Source organism: Ranitomeya variabilis, chromosome 2 (assembly GCF_051348905.1).
Source record: "Ranitomeya variabilis isolate aRanVar5 chromosome 2, aRanVar5.hap1, whole genome shotgun sequence".
Lineage (NCBI taxonomy): Eukaryota > Metazoa > Chordata > Amphibia > Anura > Dendrobatidae > Ranitomeya > Ranitomeya variabilis.
In genome coordinates, this window is record NC_135233.1 from 519,956,934 (window position 1) to 519,976,565 (window position 19,632).

Consider the following 19,632-nt stretch of genomic DNA (forward strand, 5'->3'; position numbering starts at 1 on the left):
ATGTACACGAGTCCATAACCGGCATATACAGGTCCTTCTCAAAAAATTAGCATATAGTGTTAAATTTCATTATTTACCATAATTGTTATGACCCCAATGGCGAGGGTCTCAGAGGAACGTGGAAGTCTGCAGAATACAAAAATCCAGCTCATAGGGCAGTGGTAACTGGGTTGACCATATATCTACTCCTAACGCCAACACTAGAAGTAGCCGGGGATCATTCCTACGTTGATTCTAGATGACACGCACCAGCCGGAGAATCTAGCTACCCCTAGTAGAGGAAAACAAAGACCTTTCTTGCCTCCAGAGAAGGGGACCCCAAAGCTGGATAGAAGCCCCCCACAAATAATGACGGTGAGGTAAGAGGAAATGACAAACACAGAAATGAACCAGGTTTAGCACAGAGAGGCCCGCTTACTGATAGCAGAATAAAGAAAGGTAACTTATATGGTCAACAAAAACCCTATCAAAATCCACACTGGAAATTCAAGAACCCCCGAACCGTCTAACGGTCCGGGGGGAGAACACCAGCCCCCTAGAGCTTCCAGCAAAGGTCAGGATATAGATTTGGAACAAGCTGGACAAAAATACAAAACCAAAACAAATAGCAAAAAGCAAAAGGCAGACTTAGCTGATATAACTGGAACCAGGATCAGTAGACAAGAGCACAGCAGACTAGCTCTGATAACTACGTTGCCAGGCATTGAACTGAAGGTCCAGGGAGCTTATATAGCAACACCCCTAACTAACGACCCAGGTGCGGATAAAAGGAATGACAGAAAAACCAGAGTCAAAAAACTAGTAACCACTAGAGGGAGCAAAAAGCAAATTCACAACAGTACCCCCCCCTTAGTGAGGGGTCACCGAACCCTCACCACGACCACCAGGGCGATCAGGATGAGCGGCATGAAAGGCACGAACTAAATCGGCCGCATGAACATCAGAGGCGACCACCCAGGAATTATCCTCCTGACCATAGCCCTTCCACTTGACCAGGTACTGAAGCCTCCGCCTGGAGAGGCGAGAATCCAAGATCTTCTCCACCACGTACTCCAACTCGCCCTCAACCAACACCGGAGCAGGAGGCTCAGCAGAAGGAACTACAGGCACAATGTACCGCCGCAACAAGGACCTATGAAATACATTGTGAATAGCAAACGACACAGGAAGATCCAGACGAAAAGATACAGGATTAAGGATTTCCAATATCTTGTAAGGCCCAATAAAACGAGGTTTAAATTTGGGAGAGGAGACCTTCATAGGAACAAAGCGGGAAGAAAGCCATACCAAATCCCCAACGCGTAGTCGGGGACCCACACCGCGGCGGCGGTTGGCAAAGCGCTGAGCCTTCTCCTGTGACAACTTCAAGTTGTCCACCACATGATTCCAGATCTGCTGCAACCTATCCACCACAGAATCCACCCCAGGACAGTCAGAAGGCTCCACATGACCCGAAGAAAAGCGAGGATGGAAACCAGAGTTGCAGAAAAAAGGCGAAACCAAGGTGGCGGAACTAGCCCGATTATTAAGGGCAAACTCAGCCAACGGCAAGAATGTCACCCAATCGTCCTGATCAGCAGAGACAAAACACCTCAAATAAGCCTCCAAAGTCTGATTGGTTCGCTCCGTCTGTCCATTAGTCTGAGGATGGAAAGCAGACGAAAACGACAAATCAATGCCCATCCTACTACAAAAGGATCGCCAGAACCTGGAAACGAACTGGGATCCTCTGTCTGACACAATATTCTCAGGGATGCCGTGCAAACGAACCACGTTCTGGAAAAACACAGGAACCAGATCGGAAGAGGAAGGCAGCTTAGGCAAAGGAACCAAATGGACCATCTTGGAGAAGCGATCACATATCACCCAGATAACGGACATGCCCTGAGATAGCGGAAGATCAGAAATGAAATCCATGGAGATATGTGTCCAAGGTCTCTTCGGGACAGGCAAGGGCAAGAGCAAACCGCTGGCACGAGAACAGCAAGGCTTAGCTCGAGCACAAGTCCCACAGGACTGCACAAATGACCGCACATCCCTTGACAAGGAAGGCCACCAAAAGGACCTGGCCACCAGATCTCTGGTGCCAAAAATTCCCGGGTGACCTGCCAACACCGAGGAATGAACCTCGGAAATGACTCTGCTGGTCCACTTATCCGGGACAAACAGTCTGTCAGGTGGACAAGACTCAGGCCTATCAGCCTGAAATCTCTGCAACACACGTCGCAGATCCGGAGAAATAGCTGACAAGATAACTCCATCTTTAAGAATACCAACAGGATCAGCGACTCCAGGAGCATCAGGCACAAAGCTCCTAGAAAGAGCATCGGCCTTCACATTCTTTGAACCTGGTAAATACGAGACAACAAAATCAAAGCGGGAGAAAAACAATGACCAGCGGGCCTGTCTCGGATTAAGGCGTTTAGCAGACTCGAGATACATCAGATTTTTGTGATCAGTCAAGACCACCACACGATGCTTAGCACCCTCGAGCCAATGACGCCACTCCTCAAATGCCCATTTCATGGCCAACAACTCCCGATTGCCCACATCATAATTTCGCTCGGCAGGCGAAAACTTCCTAGAGAAAAAGGCACAAGGCTTCATAACAGAGCAACCAGGGCCTCTCTGCGACAAAACGGCCCCTGCCCCAATCTCCGAAGCATCCACCTCAACCTGAAAGGGAAGTGAGACGTCAGGCTGGCACAAAACAGGCGCCGAAGTAAACCGGCGTTTCAACTCCTGGAAAGCCTCCACGGCAGCAGGAGCCCAGTTAGCTACATCGGAGCCCTTCTTGGTCATATCCGTCAAAGGTTTCACAATGCTAGAAAAATTAGCGATAAAACGACGGTAGAAGTTAGCGAAGCCCAAGAACTTCTGAAGACTCTTAACTGACGAGGGCTGAGTCCAATCAAGAATAGCTCGGACCTTGACTGGGTCCATCTCCACAGCAGAAGGGGAAAAAATGAACCCCAAAAAGGGAACCTTCTGTACACCAAAGAGACACTTTGAGCCCTTGACAAACAAAGAATTTTCACGCAAAATTTTAAAGACCAACCTGACCTGCTCCACATGCGAATCCCAATTATCAGAAAAAACCAAAATATCATCCAGATAAACAATCAAAAATTTATCCAGATACTTCCGGAAAATGTCATGCATAAAGGACTGAAAAACTGAAGGCGCATTGGAGAGCCCAAAAGGCATCACCAAGTACTCAAAATGACCTTCGGGCGTATTGAATGCGGTTTTCCATTCATCACCTTGCTTAATGCGCACAAGGTTGTACGCACCACGAAGGTCTATCTTGGTGAACCACTTGGCACCCTTAATCCGGGCAAACAAGTCAGACAACAGCGGTAAAGGATACTGAAATTTGACAGTGATCTTATTTAAAAGCCGATAATCAATACAAGGTCTCAAAGATCCGTCCTTTTTTGCCACAAAAAAGAATCCCGCACCAAGAGGGGAAGAAGACGGACGAATATGTCCTTTCTCCAGAGACTCCTTGATATATGAACGCATAGCGGTATGTTCAGGTACCGACAGATTAAACAGTCATCCCTTAGGAAATTTACTGCCTGGGATCAAATCTATAGCACAGTCACAGTCCCTATGAGGAGGCAGTGCACTGGACTCAGACTCACTGAAGACATCCTGATAATCAGACAAATACTCCGGAACTTCCGAAGGCGTAGAAGAAGCAATAGACACAGGCAGGGAATCCCCATGAATACCACGACAGCCCCAACTTGAGACTGACATAGCCTTCCAGTCCAGGACTGGATTATGGGTCTGTAACCATGGCAGCCCTAAAACAACCAAATCATGCATTTTATGTAAAACCAGGAAACGTATCACCTCGCGGTGTTCAGGAGTCATGCACATGGTAACCTGTGTCCAATACTGCGGTTTATTTGCTGCCAATGGTGTAGCATCAATACCCCTAAGAGGAATAGGATTTTCTAATGGTTCAAGAGTAAAACCACAGCGCTTAGCAAATGAGAGATCCATGAGACTCAGGGCAGCACCTGAATCTACAAACGCCATGACAGGATAAGATGACAGTGAGCAAATCAAAGTTACAGACAGAATAAATTTAGGTTGCAAATTACCAACGGTGACAGGACTAACAACCTTAGCTATACGTTTAGAGCATGCTGAGATAACATGTGTAGAATCACCACAGTAGTAGCACAAGCCATTCCGGCGTCTATGAATTTTCCGCTCATTTCTAGTCAGGATTCTATCACATTGCATTAAATCAGATGTCTGTTCAGACAACACCATGAGGGAATTTGCGGTTTTTCTATCACATTGCACCGAATTAGGTGTCTGTTCAGACAACACCATGAGGGAATTTGCGGTTTTGCGCTCCCGCAACCGCCGGTCAATTTGAATAGCCAGTGCCATAGTATCATTCAGACCTGTGGGAATGGGAAATCCCACCATAACATTCTTAATGGCTTCAGAAAGGCCATTTCTAAAATTAGCGGCCAGTGCACACTCGTTCCAATGTGTCAGCACGGACCATTTCCGAAATTTTTGGCAATACACTTCAGCCTCGTCCTGCCCCTGAGACATAGCCAGCAAGGCCTTTTCTGCCTGAATCTCAAGATTGGGTTCCTCATAAAGTAAACCGAGCGCCAGAAAAAACGCATCAAGATCAGCCAATGCCGGATCTCCTGGCGCCAGCGAAAAAGCCCAATCCTGAGGGTCGCCCCGTAAGAACGAAATAACAATTTTTACTTGCTGAGCAGAATCTCCAGATGAACAGGGTCTCAGGGACAAAAACAATTTACAATTATTCACGAAATTCCTAAACTTAAACCTGTCTCCGGAAAACAGTTCAGGAATCGGTATTTTAGGTTCTGACCTAGGATTTCTGATAACATAGTCTTGTATGCCCTGCACACGAGTAGCCAGCTGGTCCACACTTGTAATCAAGGTCTGGACATTCATGTCTGCAGCAAGCATAGCCACTCTGAGGTAAAGGGGAAGAAGAAAAAAAAAAAAAAAACTCAGAATCTTCTTTCTTATAATCCCTCTTCTGCAATGCATTAAACATTTAATACTGGCCTGGCAAACTGTTATGACCCCAATGGCGAGGGTCTCAGAGGAACGTGGAAGTCTGCAGAATACAAAAATCCAGCTCATAGGGCAGTGGTAACTGGGTTGACCATATATCTACTCCTAACGCCAACACTAGAAGTAGCCGGGGATCATTCCTACGTTGATTCTAGATGACACGCACCAGCCGGAGAATCTAGCTACCCCTAGTAGAGGAAAACAAAGACCTTTCATGCCTCCAGAGAAGGGGACCCCAAAGCTGGATAGAAGCCCCCCACAAATAATGACGGTGAGGTAAGAGGAAATGACAAACACAGAAATGAACCAGGTTTAGCACAGAGAGGCCCGCTTACTGATAGCAGAATAAAGAAAGGTAACTTATATGGTCAACAAAAACCCTATCAAAATCCACACTGGAAATTCAAGAACCCCCGAACCGTCTAACGGTCCGGGGGGAGAACACCAGCCCCCTAGAGCTTCCAGCAAAGGTCAGGATATAGATTTGGAACAAGCTGGACAAAAATACAAAACCAAAACAAATAGCAAAAAGCAAAAGGCAGACTTAGCTGATATAACTGGAACCAGGATCAGTAGACAAGAGCACAGCAGACTAGCTCTGATAACTACGTTGCCAGGCATTGAACTGAAGGTCCAGGGAGCTTATATAGCAACACCCCTAACTAACGACCCAGGTGCGGATAAAAGGAATGACAGAAAAACCAGAGTCAAAAAACTAGTAACCACTAGAGGGAGCAAAAAGCAAATTCACAACACATAATGTAATGATTACAATTAAACTTTCATATACTATAGATTCATTATCCACCAACTGAAATTTGTCAGGTCTTTTATTGTTTTAATACTGATGATTTTGGCATACAACTCCTGATAACCCAAAAAACCTGTCTCAATAAATTAGCATATCAAGAAAAGGTTCTCTAAATGACCCATTACCCTAATCTTCTGAATCAACTTATTAACTCTAAACACATGCAAAAGATACCTGAGGCTTTTAAAAACTCCCTGCCTGGTTCATTACTCAAAACCCCCATCATGGGTAAGACTAGCGACCTGACAGATGTCAAGAAGGCCATCATTGACACCCTCAAGCAAGAGGGTAAGACCCAGAAAGAAATTTCTCAACAAATAGGCTGTTCCCAGAGTGCTGTATCAAGGCACCTCAATGGTAAGTCTGTTGGAAGGAAACAATGTGGCAGAAAACGCTGTACAACGAGAAGAGGTGACCGGACCCTGAGGAAGATTGTGGAGAAGGACCGATTCCAGACCTTGGGGAACCTGAGGAAGCAGTGGACTGAGTCTGGTGTGGAGGAAATGGGCTACAGGTGCCACATTCCCCAGGTAAAGCCACTTTTGAACCATAAACAGCGGCAGAAGCGCCTGACCTGGGCTACAGAGAAGCAGCACTGGACTGTTGCTAAGTGGTCCCAAGTACTTTTTTCTGATGAAATCAAATTTTGCATGTCATTCGGAAATCAAGGTGCCAGAGTCTGGAGGAAGACTGGGGAGAAGGAAATGCCAAAACGCCTGAAGTCCAGTGTCAAGTACCCACAGTCAGTGATGGTGTGGGGTGCCATGTCAGCTGCTGGTGTTGGTCCACGGTGTTTCATCAAGGGCAGGGTCAATGCAGCTAGCCATCAGGAGATTTTGGAGCACTTCATGCTTCCATCGGCTGAAATGCTTTATGGAGATGAAGATTTCATTTTTCAGCACGACCTGGCACCTGCTCACAGTGCCAAAACCACTGGTAAATGGTTTACTGACCATGGTATTACTGTGCTCAATTGGCCTGCCAACTCTCCTGACCTGAACCCCATAGAGAATCTGTGGGATATTGTGAAGAGAAAGTTGAGAGACGCAAGACCCAACACTCTGGATGAGCTTAAGGCCGCTATTGAAGCATCCTGGGCCTCCATAACATCTCAGCAGTGTCACAGGCTGATTGCCTCCATGCCACGCCGCATTGAAGCAGTCATTTCTGCCAAAGGATTCCCGACCAAGTATTGAGTGCATAACTGAACATTATTATTTGATGGTTTTTTTGTTTGGTATTAAAAAACACTTTTATTTGATTGGTCGGGTGAAATATGCTAATTTATTGAGACAGGTTTTTTGGGTTATCAGGAGTTGTATGCCAAAATCATCAGTATTAAAACAATAAAAGACCTGACAAATTTCAGTTGGTGGATAATGAATCTATAGTATATGAAAGTTTAATTGTAATCATTACATTATGGTAAATAATGAAATGTAACACTATATGCTAATTTTTTGAGAAGGACCTGTATGTGGCTTCCTGGCAGTGACCAGTTATCCTACTGAAGCTCACGTTAATAATGACTGACTATGGAAGGCCAGTCTATAACAAATACTTTACACATTGATCGGGAAGGTACCTGTTCATCATGAGCTCTCTGGTTCAATCCTAGCATATTTCCACCACTGTCCACAGCAAAATTCATTTACTCCTGCCTGTATCAGTGCTATACACCAGATAATATGGATTATTATTTTGAAAAGCTCTTTAAAGGGAACCTGTCACCACGTTTTTGGAAGATGGGATAAAAATAGCGTTAAATAGGGTCAGAGGTGGGCGTTACATTAGTGTGTCTGTTATGCGTTTATTACCCACCTAAGTTGCCGAAATACCTTTGACAGGCGAAAACGGAGACTTTGCAATCAGGCTGGTCTGGTCAAAAGGGCGTCTTGTCTTCCCCCAGATTTTGCGTAGTTTTCCGTTGGTGGCGTAGTGGTGTGCGCATGCCCAAGGTCCCGAATCCTCTGCCAGGGGATTTAAAAGAGCGCGCTGTTCGTTATTTCATTGGTGATCGGTGGGCGCCGCCATCTTTCTTTGGCCGCGCGTGCGCAGAAGCGGCGCTCTGCTGGCCGCGGCTTCAGGAAAATGGCCGCGGGATGCCGCGCGTGCGCAGATGGATATCGCGGCGGCCATTTTCCTAAAGCCGCGGCCAGCAGAGCGCCGCTTCCGCGCACGCGCGGCCAAAGGAAGATGGCCGCGCCCACCGATCACCAATGAAATAATGAACAGCGCGCTCTTTTAAATCCCCTGGCAGAGGATTCGGGACCTTGGGCATGCGCACACCACTACGCCACCAACGGAAAACTACGCAAAATCTGGGGGAAGACAACACGCCCTTTTGACCAGACCAGCCTGATTGACAGGCGAAAACAGAGACTTTGCAAAGGTATTTCGGCAACTTAGGTGGGTAATAAACGCATAACAAACACACTAATGTAACGCCCACCTCTGCCCCTATTTAACGCTATTTTTATCCCATCTTCCAAAAACGTGGTGACAGGTGCCCTTTAAAAAGGTTAAATAGCACAGACTTGATCTCCAATGGCATTTTGAAAGGGAACCAGACATCAGGATTTACCAGTAGAAGTAGTCAGAGAGCTTTGTCACCCTCCAAATGTCCTATTTAACCCCTTTACCTCCAACTCAAACGGGAAAATGGAAATAAATACATTTTTTTACATTTTACTATTTTTCCCTAACTAAGGGGGTGATGAAGGGGGGTTTGATTTACTTTTATAGCGGGTTTTTAGCGGAGTTTTATGACAGCCATCACACACTAAAAGACGCTTTTTATTGCAAAAAATTAATTTGTGTCTCCACATTTTGAGAGCTATAATTTTTCCATATTTTGGTCCACTGAGTCATGTGAGGTCTTGTTTTTTGCGGGACGAGCTTGCGTTTTTATTGGTATCATTTTCGGGCACGTGACATTTTTTGATCGCTTTTTATTCCGATTTTTGTGAGGCAGAATGACCAAAAAACTGCTATTTATGAATTTCGTTTGGGGGGGGCGCTTATACCGTTCCACGTTTGGTAAAATTGATAAAGCAGTTTTATTCTTCGGGTCAGTATGATTACAGCGATACCTCATTTATGTAATTTTTTTATGTTTTGGTGCTTTTATACGATAAAAACTTTTATATAAAAAATAATTATTTTTGCATCGCTTTATTCTGAGGACTATAACTTTTTTTATTTTTTTGTTGATGACGCTGTATGGCAGCTCGTTTTTTGCCGGACAAGATTAAGTTTTCAGCGGTATCAGAGTCATTTATATCCGTCTTTTTGATCACGTGTTATTCCACTTTTTGGTTGGCGGTATGATAATAAAGCGTTTTTTGCCTTTTTTTATTTTATTTTTTTTTTTTACGGTGTTCACTGAAGGGGTTAACTAGTGGGACAGTTTTATAGGTCGGGTCGTTATGGACACGGCGATACTAAATATGTGTACTTTTATTGTTTTTTTTTTATTTAGATAAAGAAATATATTTATTGGAACAATATTTTTTTTTCTCTATTTTGGAATTTATTTATTTTTTTTTTAACACGTAAATATATATATATATATATATATATATATATATATATATATATATATATATATATATATATATATATATATATATATATATATATATATATATATTTTTTTTTTTTTTTTTTTTACTTTTTTACATTGTCCCAGGGGGGCACTCCACAGTAAGGTGACAGATTGCTGATCTGACACTTTGCAATGCACTGTGTAATATCAGCGATCTGAAAAGCACTGCAGGAGGCTTGCTGGCGCTTGCTCTGAGCAGGCACTTGGCAGACCCGGATCCAAAATGGCCACGGGGGGCCTTCCGGGTCCTGCAGGGAGGAGAAGGTAGGAGACCCTCGGAGCAACGCGATCACATTGCTTTGCTCCGAGGGTCTCAGGGAAGCACGCAGGGAGCCCCCTCCCTGCGCAATGCTTCCCTATGCCGCCGGAACGCTGCGATCATCTTTGATCGAAGTGTGCCTGGGGTTAATATGTCGGGGGCGGTCCGTGACCGCTCCTTGCACATAGTGCCGGATGGCAGCTGCAATAGTCAGCTGACACCCGGCCGTGATCGGTCGCGCTCCCCCCGTGAGCGCGGCTGATCGCATTAGACGTACTATCCCGTCGGTGGTCATACGGGCCCACCCCACCTCGACGAGATAGTACGTCTAATGTCAGAAAGGGGTTAATGATGCCTGTATTATCCCTAACCTATAAATGTATGTGTGTAAAAACATCATCTCTACTGCACGCTGGGATCATGCTCATAACAGCGCGCCGGACATCCCTTTTACATATAACATATAAAGATAATATCTGTATGTGCTTTAGTTCACTAGAATGTGTTTAAAGGGACCCTGTCAGCAGGATTGTGCACAGTAACCTGTGGCTGTTTAACGCAAAACTGGAAATAAAGATTAATGATATGCTCGTGCTTCGGTGTGGCCTGTACAGGGTTTTATGTGGTGCACTGCTTACATAATCATCCTTATGGCTTCTGACAGGTCAGTAATCCCTCACTGACCTGCCCTCTATTTTACATAATGAATATTATATATACATTGGAAAAAAAAACCTTTTGCAGGCAGTATAATCGCATATGTAAAAAGTACGGTATATAAATAATATGTTTCAGATTATCCAGATCTCATCAAGGACAACATCTGCAACAAGTTTGTATGTTCAGCCTGTGTTTGCGTGGGTTTCCTCCGGGTTTCTCCGATTTCCTCCCACACACCAAAGACATACTGATAGGGAATCTAGATTGTGAGCCCCATTGGGGACAGTGATAATAATGTCTGTAAAGCACTGCGGACTTAATGGCGCTATATAAAAAGAGTAAAAAATAAATAAAAATAATATATATTTTTTTAAAAAATCAATATGAAAATGGTGCCCGCCGCGCCTGCGCAGTTATTGGTATGAGATATAGATATACATATCTCTCTCTCTCTCTATATATATATATATTTTACACACACACTGTGTGTCATCTCCTCCTGTACATAGTATATACACCTGTATGTCATCTCTTCTGCATATAGTATGCAAAGGCCTTTGATTCATTAGAGTGGCAAATTTTGCAAAAGGTGCTCTTGAAATTTGGTTTCTCTGTTAAATTTTGCAAATGGATTGAATTTCTTTCTTGCATGCCGAGAGCTAATATACTGGTAAATGGGGTGCTATCGGAATATTTCAATCTGAGCAGGGGGACCAGACAGGGCGGCCCACTATCCCCAATGCTCTTTGCACTGGCGATTGAACCAATTGCACTTAAAATTAGACAAGATAATTTGGTGGAGGGAATTGACAAATTCTAGGTGGATAAGGTAGGATTATATGCTGATGACCTGGTGCTCTTCCTGGAAAAGATTGGCCAGTCCCTTCCTACAGCGACTGATTAAAATCGGTAGTTATGTTAATAGTGGATAATATAACAGTACCCGTGTTGTTTGGTTTAACTAAAAGTAGTAAAAAAATTTAAGTATTTGGGCATTTTCTTGGAGACAATATATACCCCCTCGAGGATATGATGAATAAAAAAGTTTGAGAAAGGGGGAGTCGAGACCATATCTGTAGAGGGCAGAATTGGACTAATTAAAATGATAATCCTCTTAAAGTGTTTATATATGTTGGAATATACATCAATTAAAGTCCCCATGGGTTTCTTTAAGAAAATGCATAGCTTAATGGCAGCTTTTATATGGGGCTCATCTAGGCCTAAAGTAAATATTGGTTCCTTACAAAGGCCCAAACGAGAGGGTGGATATACGGTGCCTGACCTTTTTCTATATTATCTAGCTGGCCAACTACGATACTTAAAATATTGGTTAATCCATGATAAATGAGCCTCTGCGTTATTGAGTCTCATTCATTTTCTGGGGGGCACACACCATGGGCAATATTGGAGGGTTCATACAGACCACCTCGGGGCCTGCTGTTTGCACATAGTTTAGTAATACAGGTTTGGCGGGAAAGTATGAGTCCCTCATAGGGATTTTTACAGATACCTGCAGCTGAGACATGCCATAATGTACCAATTCCCACTTCCTAGAATGCGAATATCTAGATATCCACTAATAGGAATGTTGTCAACCCAAGGACCTACAGGTGTGATTTCCTCCTGTATACCTTCTTGTTAAATTCCAAAATTGCTTCTACCCAATTGGCTGTGGAGGATAAATGGAGGCACCTAATCCCCTGGAATGAAGCACTGGAGGCGTACACGATGGTGTCTCCAGCTGCAAATAAATTAATTCAATTATATATGTTCCACCAATCCTATTTGACCCCGAGAAGATTGCATAAATTCGGTAGAAGAGTAAATGATGAATGTCATAGATGTGGGGAGGAGAGAGTGGATTTTTGGCATCTAATTTGGGATTGTAGAATTATAAGAAGATATTGGAAGGATGTGATTTTTACACTAGAAAGGATACTTGGGATACCTGTTGAATGTAGTCCAGAGCGGTGTGTGTTGGGTGTTGTGGATGATTAAATGTGGACTCATTATGACAGAATATTTCTCAGAGAGGCTCTGTTTATGGCTAGGAAAGCGATAGCGCTGAGGTGGATGGGGGATAAGTCTCCTTCATTCAATCAGTGGAAAGAATTAGTGAACAATATATTTCCATATGAGAACATATTATACAGGAACAGAGGTTGTCCCCAGAAATTTCATAGAATTTGGGAAAGGTGGTGTGACTCACCCTTGACACACATAGCCCCTAGTGCTGTGATTTCTTCAATCGGGAGATATAATCCCTGAGGTTTCTCTTTTTCAGTGCATGAACGTGATGCTCTATGTGGACTCAGGAATATTTGTTTATTATAACCTGAACTGTTACATACTCAGAACCTTGATAAAGAACCTCCTGGTTGATGGTGCAATGCTGCTGAGAATACATTATGTCTAATGTTCTATTTTACTTATTGTGTTTGTTTTGTCATTGAAAGTATGATTTTATCATTGATATTGTGGATGATTTGATGGACTACTCTGATTTTACACTGCAATGTCATATGCTTGTTATATTATTTTGTGGAATCTTTCAATAAAAAGTAAAAAAAAAAAACAAACAAAAAAAACAACTTACTTTGGAGCAGATAAAACTTATTTACTGAGATACTCTCACATTTATAGCAGCAGTCCTAGTTAGGAGGTAGGATGCACCTAACAAAGGTGTGATGGCATGTTTAGGCACTGGCACCTTACCTGTACCATTACCCTTGGCTCAATTCCTCATCCATGACACTCATTAGTGGATAAGCAGTTCCTTTAACATCCAAGTCCGTCTATTGACCTTGTCTATATAGGTGTATACTTTTTGTATGCCGGTCTTTGATATCGTTAACAAAATTGTGTCATTTTTAGTGGACTTTTGACTCCATGCTTTTTGTATTTTAGTTTTGTCACATAGCAGCTAAAAAGATCTTCTTTCTCGGCGTCTGCGCTGCATTCCCTAAATCCTATATAGCCCCCAAATTCTCCCTGTACAGCCCCAAAAACCTTTTTGATTTCTCCGATGCTGTATGCTAATCTGGTCCATCCGATCCAATGGGGATGGCTTTGGTCCCCTAAACCCCTCCCTCCAGCTTCTGCTTGACGTCGTTAATGAGGATGATGCCTCCTGCATCCTACTCATTACACTGAGCTATCTCGCGCCTGCGCAGACAAATCACGTCTTGCGTTTGCACAGTATGCTTTGCTCAACTGCGGGAAAAGTTGAAAAACATAAGTGCGCACTTCTGCTTTTCGGTTTTGGCCGCAGTTGGGGAAAGCATAGTGTGCAAGCACGAGACGCGATTTGTTCCCTTTAAAGGTCTGAACACAGGGCATGTGACTGCTGTTGCCAATCACAGGAGAAATGTGCAGGTTATCAGAATGCGATCCCTGCTAGATACACCAGGGACCCAAGATTTCCCGGGGATTTACCAGGGTGTGGTGACTGAAAAACCTCAATCCTGGTGTTTCATTTTATTTTCTATTTATGGCATTTCCCATATGGTTTAATTACTTTTATATTTTGATAGCCAGGACTTTTATGGAAGTGGCGATAAGAATATTATTATTCTTTTCTTGATTTTTAATAAAAGAAAAAAAAAAAAAAGAGGGCAATTTTAATATTTTTTAAAAATCGTTAATAACTTTCTTTAAAATTTTTACTTTAGTCCCCTCACGGGAAAAAAAAAAACCTATAAACCTGTGATTGTTTGATCGTTTGTATTACATACGGAAGTACAATAAATTGTTAATCGTGGCCTCATGAGCATTTCCAAGGTCGTCCACTTGCAGAGTGATACGTCCCCATTAACTAAACTTGCAGATTCAGTTGAATAGGTTTTGAGAACAGATCAATTCATTAAAGCATTTATGCATGGAGTTCATGAAGGCAATAATAAAGGGCAGTACTTACATGTGGACATGAGGAGGTTGGAATCTGCTTTGGTTGATGTTATAGTGTGTGAATGCCTGGGTGGGATTGGAACTATATTCGTCCACCGCTACTGTCACTTTGCCTTGCGAGGGAATACCATGAGCCATCCTTCCTTCTTATAGACATGAGCAAATCACAGCGTGCAGGAACAACAGAGGGACGCGGGCATCATGTGTCCACCAACTGCGAGCCCCAGTGATAGGTTCATCAACACAGCTGGAATCTGAAGCAGACGAGAAATTATTATTCATTGACCTTAAATTAACATTCATTGATAATGTGCTTCATTGGAAGTCATTGACCTACCAAACAATCACCCAAAATAAAGACCTTTTTATATCGATAACCTTGTCAGAAGACATTTACAGGGTTGGCACTATTATTATTATTATTATTATTGTGCCATTTATTCCATGGCGCTTTACATGTGAGGAGGTGTATACATAATAAAAACAAGTAATAATAAAAATAATAATAATAATAATAATAATCTTTATTTATATAGCGCCAACACATTCCGCAGCACTTTACAATTAAGCGGGGACATATACAGACAAATTCAATACAAGTTAAGACAATTTAAACAGTGACATTAGGAGTGAGGTCCCTGCTTGCGAGCTTACAATCTACAAGGAAATGGGGGGACACAATAGGTGAAAAGTGCTTGTTATTTCAGGTCTGGCAATTATAATAAATAGGGATTTTCATACAAAGCTGCATGATCCGGTCATCAGCCCGTGTGTTTATGTGCAATAGTCAAGTATCAAGTGCAGTTATCATGTGCATGGAGGGTGTGGAGACAGATGAATAGTAGGGTGCAGATTTAGAATAATATTTGGAAGGAGGGAACAGGGCAGAGTTAGTTTACTGAGTAGTTGATGTGGTAGGCTTGTTTGAAGAGATGGGTTTTTAGAGCGCGTTTGAATAGGTCAGGGCTAGGTATCAGTCTGATCGTCTGGGGAAGTGCATTCCAGAGAGCTGGCGCAGCACGAGAGAAGTCTTGTAGACGGAGGTGCGAGGTTCGGATTACGGGGGATGTACAATAATCTTGAACAATACAAGTCACAACTGGTACAGGAGGAGAGAGGACCCTGCCTGCGAAGGCTCACAATCTACAAGGGATGGGTGAGGATACAGTAGGTGAGGGTAGAGCTGTTCGTGCAGCGGTTTGGTCGATCGGTGGTTACTGCAGGTTGTAGGCTTGTCGGAAGAGGTGGGTCTTGAGGTTCTTTTTGAAGGTTTCGATGGTAGGCGAGAGTCTGATATGTTGTGGTAGAGAGTTCCAGAGTAGGGGTGATGTGCGAGAGAAATCTTGTATGCGATTGTGGGAAGAGGAGATAAGAGGGGAGTAGAGAAGGAGATCTTGTGAGGATCGGAGGTTGCGTGCAGGAAAGTACCGGGAGACGAGCTCACAGATGTATGGAGGAGACGGGTTGTGGATGGCTTTGTATGTCATGGGTAGGCTTTTGTACTGGAGTCTCTGGGTAATGGGGAACCAGTGAAGGGATTGACAGAGGAGAGAGGCCAGGGAATAGCAGGGGGGGGGGGGGGGGACAGGTGGATTAGTCGAGCAGCAGAGTTTAGAATAGACTGGAGGGGTGCGAGAGTGTTAGAGGGGAGGCCACAGAGTAGGAAGTTACAGTAGTCGAGGCGGGAGATGATGAGGGCATGGACTAGGGTTTTTGCAGATTCTTGGTTTGGAATGTATGGATCCGGGAAATATTTTTAAGTTGAAGGCGGCAGGAAGTGGAAAGGGCTTGGATATGTGGTTTGAAGGAGAGATCAGTGTCAAGGATTACCCCAAGACAGCGAGGCCCTAAAACTGAACCTTGTGGGACTCCGACAGATAGGGGGCGAGGTGAGGAGGTGGTGTGTGAGTGGGAGGTGCTGAATGTCCGGTCAGTTAGGTATGACGAGATCCAGGATAGGGCCAAGTCTGTAATGCCAAGGGATGAGAGGGTCCGCAGCAACAGGAAATGGTCCACTGTGTCAAAGGCAGAGGACAGGTCCAGGAGGAGTAGTGTCGCTTGCTCTTGGCGGTTAATAGGTCATTGGCGACCTTAGTTAAGGCAGTTTCAGTGGAGTGGTGTGACCGGAAGCCTGATTGTAAGTGGTCGAAGAGGGAGCAGGAAGATAGATGGGAGGACAGTTCAAGATGCACGTGTTGTTCCAGTATTTTTGAGGCATAGGGAATAAGTGATATAGGGCAATAGCTAGATACAGAGGATGGGTCAAGAGAGGGCTTTTTGAGGACAGGTGTGATTGAGGCATGTTTAAAGCTTGAGGGGAAAACACCAGTTGTTAGTGATAGGTTGAAGAGATGGGTTAGGGTTGGGATGAATACTGTGGCGAGGTTTGGGATGAAGTGGGATGGGATCGGGTCAAGTGCACAGGTGGTGGGATGTGATCTTGAAAGTAGAGTGGAGAGTCGATCTTCTGTAATGGTGGAGAAGTTGGTTTTGGAGGTGGAGGGCTGGGTAGTTGGGAGGAAGGGCTCTGGGGGTTGTCCACTAAAACTGTCTCTGATGTTCTCAATCTTCTGCTTGAAAAATGAGGTAAAGTCTTCAGCTGAGATGAGTGGGGAGGGAGGAGGTGCTGGGGGATGGAGGAGAGAATTGAAGGTGTTGAATAACTGTTTAGGGTTGTCAGACAGGGAGGATATGAGAGATGAGAAGTAGGTTTGTTTAGCTGTGGCGAGTGTGGTCTTGAAAGTAGTGAGGGACTATTTGAATGCAATGAAGTGCTCGTTGGAGTGGGATCTTTTCCATCTGCGCTCAGCAGCCCCATGAGTAAAGAGTCGCAACGCATTTACCTTAGGCTGCTTTCACACTAGCGTCGTTCGACGCACGTCGCAATGCGTCGTTTTGGAAAAAAAACGCATCCTGCAAAATTGCTTGCAGGATGCGTTTTTTCTCCATAGACTTGCATTAATGACACATTGCCACATGTTGCATCCGTCGTGCGACGGATGCGACGTGTTGCGTCGGACCAAAAAAAACTTACATGTAACATTTTTTTGGTGCGTCGTGTCCACCTTTTCCGACCGCGCATGCGCGGCCGGAACTCCGCCCCCGCCTCCCAGGCATCACAATGGGGCAGCGGATGCGTTGAAAAACTGCATCTGCTGCCCCCGTTGTGTTTTTTTGGCACAGTATGCGTCGGTACGTCGTCACGTTGCATTGCAACGTGCGTCATACGACGCTAGAGTGAAAGTCGCCTTAACCAGCATGAGATAAAGTGCAAACCATGATGAAGCTACCTAGAAAAAAAAACCAACATGGTAGTCTCTAATTTTTAAGCTGCGCACTTCTAAAAACTCATTGTACTGTGACTGAATAGGACAGCACTTAGAAATAACTCAACCACGACTGGAACCCATATTATCATATCAATCATTAGTTAGATAAACATCTAAAATGCACTAAAGTCCTATATAGAATGATCAGAATCCTACAGTGTATAAGGATTGTTATAAAATGGTCACTCACACAACAGCCCCTTCAAGACGATCCAAAACCATATCAATAGGGGAAATGAGATGTAGCCACCAGACACCCCAACTGTTTATCTCAGAGGAATCAAAAGATGAGACACTGAAATCAGATGTCTGATCCTCTTCCGCCTGACAGGGAAAACATCAAAGATACCTCTGTCCTGTCCGTTTTCTTTTTCTCATTCAGCATACGGACCCATAGAGATTCATGGTTCCACTTTTATAATAGATGTGTGCATGGATCAATGTGTCAGATACACAAGACCTGGAGCATAATCTCCTCATCACTTTGCGGACCAGTCTCGATAATAAAAGTCTATGGGTATCCATCAAAAACAGTTGAAAGACAGAAGACAGACTTTTTTCTTCAGTTCTTTGCATTTAATTCATTTTCAGCAAATCAATTGCAAAGCGCTACTAGATTAAAAAAAAAAAAAAAAAAAAAAAAAACACGATCACACAGTCAGTCATTCAAATTTAAGAACTGATGAGAAAACAGATATAGAACGTTTTTCACGAGTAACGTTTTTACCTTTCCATTGCAAGGGCTTGTTTCTATGTGCAGCAAGCTAACATTATCATTCATACCATCCTGGATTACATACGACATTCTAAATTACTTTTTTTTTTTTTCAAAACATGTGAACATGTGTGGAGTGAAAAACCTCAATTCTGGGGTTTCATTTTATTTTCTCTTTACGACGTTTGCCATAGAGGGCAATTAATATTCAATTTTGATAGACTGGACTTTATGGATACTGAAATGCCAAATATATTTATATTTTAATTGTCTTTATATATCTGATGGAAAAAAAAGTCGGAGATTCAAATTTGAATTTTTTTTTTCTATTTTTAATAACTTTTTAAATGTTTTATTTTTTTAGTCACTTGAAGCAATTTAAACCGGTGATCGTCTGATCCCTTTTATTATATACTGCAGGGCTGGGCTTCACAGGAGTACCAAGATGGCAGTTACTGAGGATTGCATCATGGCTGGACGATGGGAGCATCACCGGTGAGTGTTCTATTTAAATGCCGGTCAGGGATGGATAGCGGCATCTAAGGGTTAACATCAGCGATTGGACTTCAGCTCTGGCTGCTGTGACAAATTGGCTATACTGACAGTTCACTGCTCCAGTGATGCCTATTTGTTGCTGGTCTTGGTTTATAGGCTGTAATACTGATTTTACAACTATACTACATGTGACCACTGCATCCAATCACTGAATGTCACTGTTGCAGCTTGTCAACAAATACCTGAGGCATAGGCGGTGAGGCATAGCTGGAGCAGTGGTGGATATGTATAACCACATTTGTTATTTTTAACTCCCCCAGAAGAATAAATTAACGTTATCATGGAAATACCCTTTAATCTTAAATGAGAAACTTTAAATAAAAAAAAAAATATGGCAGATCACATCTTAACAGCAATTAATAGCAGATTTATGAAGATGTCATAGTGTAAAGAAATCTTCCCTAGGGACAAGTGAGCTTCAGTCAGCCTCTAAATATAGAAGAATAAAACCTCTGTACAGATATTCACTAGTGACACAATTTGTATGCTCTTCCACCTAAACACAGGCGGCCCTAATTACAGATACTGAGACATAAGAGAAGTGTCACAGCCATCAGTCCAATTACTAGTCACACAAAAGGTCAAATGTTTTTATTCATGTGCACACGGCCGGCCAGTGAACTGGGTAATAATCAGAATGATGGCATTCATAAAGTCAATTATTCGACATAACACACTTCTGATTGGCGAAACGACAACATG

At 43.3% G+C, this 19,632-nt stretch overlaps 1 protein-coding gene across 4 annotated transcripts in view; it reads right to left on the reverse strand.

The window, feature by feature from the left end:
* Positions 1-19,632, reverse strand: part of MPPED2 (metallophosphoesterase domain containing 2) — a 289,676-nt gene that overhangs the window by 223,802 nt on the left and 46,242 nt on the right. For all 4 annotated transcript variants that reach the window (XM_077288056.1, XM_077288058.1, XM_077288057.1 and 1 more), the window contains one exon: positions 14,342-14,585. In XM_077288056.1, coding sequence (XP_077144171.1) covers positions 14,342-14,469 — 128 coding nt within the window. In that variant the 5' untranslated portion in view covers positions 14,470-14,585. The remainder of the gene's footprint in view (positions 1-14,341; positions 14,586-19,632) is intronic.